The sequence below is a fragment of the Camelina sativa genome, chromosome 19 (assembly GCF_030686135.1).
Source record: "Camelina sativa cultivar CO46 ecotype springtype chromosome 19, ASM3068613v1".
Taxonomy (NCBI): Eukaryota; Viridiplantae; Streptophyta; class Magnoliopsida; order Brassicales; family Brassicaceae; genus Camelina; species Camelina sativa.
The window spans coordinates 8,313,808-8,320,592 of NC_141898.1; the positions used below are offsets into that span (position 1 = coordinate 8,313,808).

The 6,785-nt window shown below is 39.9% G+C and overlaps 2 protein-coding genes across 3 annotated transcripts; one reads left to right on the forward strand and one right to left on the reverse strand.

The window, feature by feature from the left end:
• Positions 1-283: 283 nt before the first annotated feature.
• Positions 284-2,132, reverse strand: LOC104765591 (large ribosomal subunit protein uL3m-like). Of its 2 annotated transcripts, none has more exons than XR_015591566.1 (5): positions 1,637-2,132; positions 1,278-1,487; positions 1,001-1,104; positions 804-917; positions 284-681 (listed from the first exon to the last, which is right to left on the reverse strand). XR_015591566.1 is itself a non-coding variant. In XM_010489334.3 (5 exons), exons 1-5 carry the CDS (start codon positions 2,003-2,005, stop codon positions 508-510), a joined length of 978 nt encoding a protein of 325 aa, XP_010487636.2. In that variant the 5' UTR covers positions 2,006-2,098; the 3' UTR covers positions 284-507. The 2 variants fall into 2 exon arrangements, 1 of the variants encoding a protein (XP_010487636.2); XM_010489334.3 differs by having other exon boundaries at positions 994-1,104; positions 1,637-2,098.
• Positions 2,124-4,452, forward strand: LOC104765592 (putative GTP diphosphokinase CRSH, chloroplastic). The gene is made up of 4 exons (XM_010489335.3): positions 2,124-2,669; positions 2,785-3,717; positions 3,788-4,078; positions 4,168-4,452. The coding sequence occupies exons 1-4, from the start codon at positions 2,283-2,285 to the stop codon at positions 4,312-4,314; spliced, it is 1,758 nt and encodes a 585-aa protein (XP_010487637.2). The 5' UTR covers positions 2,124-2,282; the 3' UTR covers positions 4,315-4,452.
• The last annotated feature ends 2,333 nt before the right edge of the window (positions 4,453-6,785 follow it).

The window sequence follows — 6,785 nt, forward strand, 5'->3', positions numbered from 1 at the left end:
CAAAAAGATTAAAGTGGCAAAATGGTTACAATGTACTTACTATATGACTATTTTGGAGGACTATTTTGCACTCGTTTAATAGTAATATTTATATATGTTCGGGTTAGTTCGGATATCAGATAATACCCGATCGGTTCAGGTATCCGATTTTAATAAATCCTATATCTATTCGGGTATTTTAAAACTTCGAATACAGATTCGGGTCGGGTTTTTTGGAACAGGTTTAAGTCGGATTTTCGGATTCGGCTATTTTGCCAAGAAGGACCTCCACCATGATTTGATATGTTTAGAATCTCCCTTTATTTATGTATGTGGTCGAAACAACAAAATCCTACGTGGCTTATCCACTGCTACATAAAAATAAATTAAAACAACTGAAAATACGAAAATACAATTTCATTCATCTGCAAAAAGTTTTAGCTCTGGGATTCCACTTCCTCAGCTTCTTTCTGGTCTCCCATAAATGTAAAAGAAACCAAAATGAAGATCAAGATCATGTTGTTTTCATCACTCCGCCAACAAATATAGGTCAAGTTCTCCAAGATCAGCAACAACTGGTTCTAATTCTGATGGATCTTCGTCGTCTGGAGCTAAGTAAGTTGGAAACGGAAGCTTTGAGATGTCTGGTTTCTTGTACCATGCATCTCTTATGAACACAAAGTTTCCTTCTGCGCCAGGAACCTACAACAAGACCACCAATCACAATCATGACCTATACTACTAATAAGAGAAGAGCAATGGCACTCACGTTTTGTGACCGACACATCCTAGCCAGGGACCAGAACTCAGGTTGAGATACTTACTTGTCCTCTCACCCAGATGAGGTTCCTCGCAGGATCGATCTTGTAAACCCAAACGTTCTTTACTGTCCTCTGATCTGCACCCATTCTCCCAGCCATCTTTCTCCCCTTGAACACCTACTCGAGTGTATTTAACAAGTCAGTATTGGTCATTTGCTTTTGAGAAAATTCCCGACAAGCATAGCGATTTGACACATAACTTTCCAGGAGCATCTCTTTGCCCTGTGGAACCACCACTTCGATGGGACAATGAAGCACCATGTGTTGCAGGCATTCCGCTGAAACCACATCTTTTCATGCAACCCTGAAAAGACATTAACACAGCCGTTACTTTGCACAAACACTGCTTCATTCGCTCTCCATGTTATATATCTGCCACATTATTATTTGACTATTCAAGTTATCATCTCAAGTTCTGCTCTAAGACTATTAAGAAACGCCAAAGTAAAAGATGAAAGACCCTGAGAATGGTTTCACCTGAACACCTTTCCCTCGACTGATCGCAGTGACATCAACGTACTGTCCCGGAACAAAATGGCGGACATCGAGTGAAGTACCAACAGGAAGAAGAGCGTCTTCAGTCACAGGAAACTCCCTCAACTTCCTCTTTAACGGCACACCTTTTGCTCTGAAATGTCCCACCACAGACTTGGAGAAATGCTTCGGTTTCTTTTGCCCACATCCGATCTAACTAACAGAACAACACATGCCAATCACATTACTAAACCAGTATCTTCACAAACTAAATTCATCAATAAACGTTACAGCAATCTATTGATCAACTAGTCACTAAGAAACTATCAATAAATCCAAAATGGAAACTGCGATGGAGTTACCTGTAGCGCAAAAATCCCTTCTTTCTCAACAGTCTTAACCTGAGAGACAATGTTATCATCAACCCAAAGAATAGAAACCGGAACCCTAGCTCCCCATTTGTTCCAGAGCGCAGTCATCCCACACTTAACGGCGATGATCCCATTCCTTTTAGAGCTGTTAGACATCTCACCTTGTTTCGCCTCGATGATTCGGGTCGGATCCCCGATAATATCAGATCCACCGCCGTCGAACAAGCCAGCATCGGAGCTGAATCGTTGGAGGAGAAAGAAGCTACAATGAGGTAGAGATTCAGATGGAGAAGTAGTCACAGACCGGATTGATAAAAACTGATTGATTCGAGAAATGAGGCCTCTCGGTACGGCCGCCATGATTTCGAATCCGAAGCGAAACGAATCCTTCAATGGCAGAAACCTGAACTACAAGGCTTTTGCGTAGGGTTTTAGATGGAGGCGTCAGCGTCACTCATAAGTAACCAAACCCTCTCACTCTCACAGAGAGTTCTATAAAATTATAGTATTTTATTTATTTATGTATGTGGTCGAAACAACAAAATCCTACGTGGCTTATCCATTGCTACAAGCCCTTATAATAAAATAAAAATAAAAATTTGGATTCAATTTTCAAAATCAATCTCAAAGTTCTCAAATGTATGTAATTCGTCCATCACCGATTCCGATTCCGAGATGGAGATCTTCTCAGGTACAGCATCGTCATCTTTATTCGATTCAATTGATTAAACGACGACGTCGACGGTGGAATCCGAGGTCGGAAGCGGAGGATTCTACTGCGGTTGAATCGACGGCACGGTCACCGGAGGCAGCGGGAGGGAAAATGGTGGTGGAGCTTGTCGGAGCTTTCAACGAAGTGACGGCGAGGATGAATTCGGTTTGGCTGTCTACGTCTTCTTCTAGGTTACTCTTTAAAGCTCTTAAGCTCTCGATTCCGATTTTACAATCTCTTCCTCTTGCCTCTGATGGTCGCTCTCCCCTTTCTAAGGCTCTCTCACTCTCTATCCTCCTCGCAGATCTCCAGGTTCCTCTCTCTCTATCTCTCTGCATCTTCATAGTTTCGTGTGTAGATGATTAGGTGCTGTTGTTGATTCTGTGGCGAAATTGAAATTGAAGCATTATATAATTGTAAATGGCAGATGGATGCAGAAGTTATCTCGGCGAGTATATTGAGTGAGGTGGTTGAGGCGAAAGCGATATCAATATATGAAGTTAGAGACCAGATTGGTACTGGAACTGCTCATCTGCTTCATGAGATTTTCCGTGTGAAGAACATCCCTTTTAAAGTTGATGTCTTGGACGATGAAACTGCTGCTTCTCTGAGAAAGTTCTATCTAACCTATTATGATATCAGAGCTGTGATCATGTACCTTGTTTCAAAGCTTGATGAGATGAGGCATTTGGAGCATTTGCCAAAGTACCGTCAGCAGATTCTCTCCCTTGAAGTGTTGAAGATTTATTCTCCTTTAGCTCATGCGGTTGGGGCTAATCACTTGTCACTTGAGCTTGAGGACATCTCTTTCCGTTATCTTTTCCCGTGTTCGTATCTTTACTTAGATTCGTGGTTAAGAATTCATGAGAACGGGTCTAAACCAATGATTGATGTGTACAAAGAGCAGCTTCATCTGTCTTTGAAGGCTGATTTGGTTTTGACTGAAATGGTGGATGATGTGTATGTGAAAGGTCGGTATAAAAGCCGGTACAGTATGATGAAGAAGCTTCTAAGAGATGGGCGTAAACCGGAAGAAGTGAATGATGTGCTTGGTCTACGGGTCATATTGATGCCAAATTCTGACGCAAACGATGTTGAAGTTGGCGAAAAAGCCTGTTACCGAACAAGTGAGATTGTCCGGTCTCTTTGGAAGGAGATTCCGCATAGAACAAAAGACTACATTGCTCGGCCAAAGGAAAATGGGTATAGGAGTCTACATATGGCGGTTGATGTTAGTGACAGCGATCAGAGAAGACCTTTGATGGAGATACAAATACGGACAATGGATATGGATGGATCCGCTAATGCTGGAACAGCATCACATTCTTTGTACAAAGGCGGTCTAACCGACCCAAAAGAGGTAAACACTTGTGTGATTTTTTAAGTTTAGCAATTGAGGAAGTTGAGTTATTTGTTTTAATCATGTTCAGGCGAAGAGGCTTAAAGCGATAATGATGGCAGCAGCGGATCTTGCTGCAATTCGTCTCAAAGATCTCGCATCAAATAAACAGCAAAGCTTCAAGACAACAACGAACCAAAGAGACAGAGTGTTTTGCCTTCTAGACAAAAACGGGGACGGAATGATCAGCATAGAGGAACTAATGGAAGTGATGGAAGAGCTTGGAGCTCCAGGTGAAGACGCAGAGGAGATGATGCAGCTTCTTGACTCTAACAGCGATGGATCTCTTAGTTCAGACGAATTCGATACGTTTCAGAAACAAGTCCGTTTATTATTGTTTTCTAACATGATCGTACTTCCTCTCTTTTATAAATGACTTATTGATGGGGTTTGTCATTTGTGAGTTTGCAGGTTGAGTTCATGCGTAAATGGGAAGATAGAGATAACGAGTACAAGAGTATTTTAGACGAGAAGCTTCATGATCTCCCACATCAAGATACCACAGGTTTGATTCAGTTATACAACAAAGAGCTTGAGGATCGGCTCTCAACCCATTAAATATCAAACTATTTTTCTACAATCTAATATATATAAATGTGTAAATTATATACGAATTCCTAATCATCTGTTGACATAGATCTATTGGGTGTTTCTTTAATTTTTATGTTTCATTCAACTTAAAACCAAAAAGAAAAACCCTATTGTCAAATTGTAGCCGACCTCTCTCGCATTCTTTAACTTTCCTCTGAGAGATATGACAAGAGGAAGAAACACAGACAATGGCGATGTCAGATCTTCCATGCGAGGGCTCTTGGTGAAGTCACCCTCAGCTGCGTCATACAGTCTCGTGGGGTGTCTTTAAATGGGGATACTTATTGGATTGCTTCACAAGTCAAAGACTTTGTACTAGTAAGTTTTGATTTCACAACAGAGACATTTGGACGTCTGAATCTTCCCTCTGATCAGTGTCTTGGATACGAGGTTTTGGCATTATCAGTTGTTAGAGAAGAGCAACTTTCAGTTTTGCAACAGAGTCAGGATACATCGAATGTGAAGATTTGGGTGACGACCAACGATGAGACTGATCAGACCAAAGTACTGTCGTGGAGAAAGTTTTTGGCAGTTGATCTAAACACTTATAATTTTTACCATAAATTTACGTATGATGTAAGTTTCTTCATCAAGGACGAGGAGAAGAAAGTCGCCATATGTTTTGACAACGGAATTGCATACATTTTTGGAGAGAATCGTGACTTTGGAAAAGTGTATATAGACGTTTCTGATTGTCCAGCTCCAGTAGCTGTGTCCCAAGCTTGGTTCAAATTCAGCATGGAGGCAATAGGCAACATTACTAACATGGCTTATTCAATAAATGGCCAGTATGGAGAACAGTTAGTTTAAAATAAAACGTAATTTCTTGCAGCTCATTTATCTTTCTCGTTTTCATGTCCTTTGATTAATTAATAAAAATACGATTTGATCTGAAACTGCTTTCGATGTTGTTCTTGTCTCATCTCGTTCTAAACAAGTACTTTTGGACTCGAAAGCCTAAACATTCTAATTCATTGGTGGTAGAGTGAGCTAGTTCTATCTTCAATCTGAAGGGGAAATACCTATTGGATTGCTTCAAATTATAATGGAGAAGAGGTCAAAAAGAAAGAAAAAATGATAAAAATGAAGTACAAAATATAAAAAAAAGAAAGAATTACTCAAATGTTATCCAAAAGTTGGTTTATTCCTCATATCTAACAATTTTCTTGAAATTGCTCAAATGTTTATTGCCTTGGATGTAATTACAATTTACCCCTTGGATTTAGTTTTTCGATTTTGGTCAAAAAAAAAAAATACACATCAGCAAATTAAAATACACATCATATATGATTTAACATGTCATTAAGCAGTTATTTTTTCAGATCAACAGTTATTTTTTCTTGTTTATATCAAAGAGAGGGAAAGTGAACAGTTTTCGCTGTTCACAAACCGCGAAAAAAAAAACTATTTTACGTCGTCTCTCATCGCCGGTGATACTCTGTCATTGTCCACTCTGTCGCCGTCAATCTCTCGCCGTCATCTCTCGTCGTCTTTGCTCGCTCTCTCTCTTCGTCGTCGCACTCTCTTTCTTCGTCTTCGCTCTCTCTCTCTCTTTGTCGTCGCTCTCTCTCTCTTCGTCGTGTTCGTCTTCGTTTAAACGTTCTGGTATGTGTCGAGTGTTTAGTTTCGAGTTTTCCGGCTGAATGTGGGTTTTTATTGATGATTTACGAATGATTGTCGTCGTCGTTAATGATGGCTGATTTGTTAGATCTATTCGATTTGATGGCTTATTTACTTTTAGGGTTTACGGCTGATTTGTTAGATCTATTCGATTCGATGGCTGATTTGTTTTATTTTGCGGCTGAGTTACGGCTGAGTTTTGTATTGGTGACTGAGTTATTTTGTGCTTTAGATATGAGTTATGTATTTGTGGCTGAGTTATGTTATGCTTTGTGTATGAGTTTGTTTTCTGATTTATTTTATGATTTACTTATGAATTATATTATTTATCAGATGTCGATGGTGATTATTTCTGAAGAACAGGCAAGGGATTACCCTCCAAGACTATACGCTCAAGGAAACTCTAATCTAGAGTTAAGAAAAATTAATACCAATTTCAGGATGGGAGAATTCTCTGGGATTAAGGAATCAATAGGACAGGATGTGTGGAAAAAACGAAGGATGTACCTATTGGAATAATCTCTAAGCTAGTTGATAGCCAATTCGTTTGGTCTGGTAAGATAGTACATTTCCTACTATGTAACCAATTAAGGGTACATAAGAAGGAGCTTTGGTTTGTGGTCGGTGGTCAACCTATCAGGTTTGTGTTGAATGAATTTGCTCATGTGACGGGGTTAAACATAGACCCAATGCCGACAGAACGGTTTGAACTTGAAGAGGAACACAAAGAGTTCTTCAGACTTTTGAAAGTGCCTGGTGGGGAAGGTCCATCATTAAATGAACTCAGGGAAGGACTGAAAGTGTGCTGGCAATGGATA

Bases quoted from the DNA above. Each gene is read 5' to 3' on its own strand.
- LOC104765591 (XM_010489334.3), bottom strand. From the start codon at position 2,005: ATGGCGGCCGTACCGAGAGGCCTCATTTCTCGAATCAATCAGTTTTTA. The intron at 1,105-1,277 runs GTGAAACCATTC...ATGTCTTTTCAG, and splicing joins GTCGAGGGAAAGGTGTTCAG to GGTTGCATGAAAAGATGTGG. The intron at 682-803 runs GTAAGTATCTCA...GTCTTGTTGTAG, and splicing joins TCATCTGGGTGAGAGGACAA to GTTCCTGGCGCAGAAGGAAA.
- LOC104765592 (XM_010489335.3), top strand. From the start codon at position 2,283: ATGTATGTAATTCGTCCATCACCGATTCCGATTCCGAGATGGAGATCT. The intron at 2,670-2,784 runs GTTCCTCTCTCT...TGTAAATGGCAG, and splicing joins TCCTCCTCGCAGATCTCCAG to ATGGATGCAGAAGTTATCTC. The intron at 3,718-3,787 runs GTAAACACTTGT...AATCATGTTCAG, and splicing joins GTCTAACCGACCCAAAAGAG to GCGAAGAGGCTTAAAGCGAT.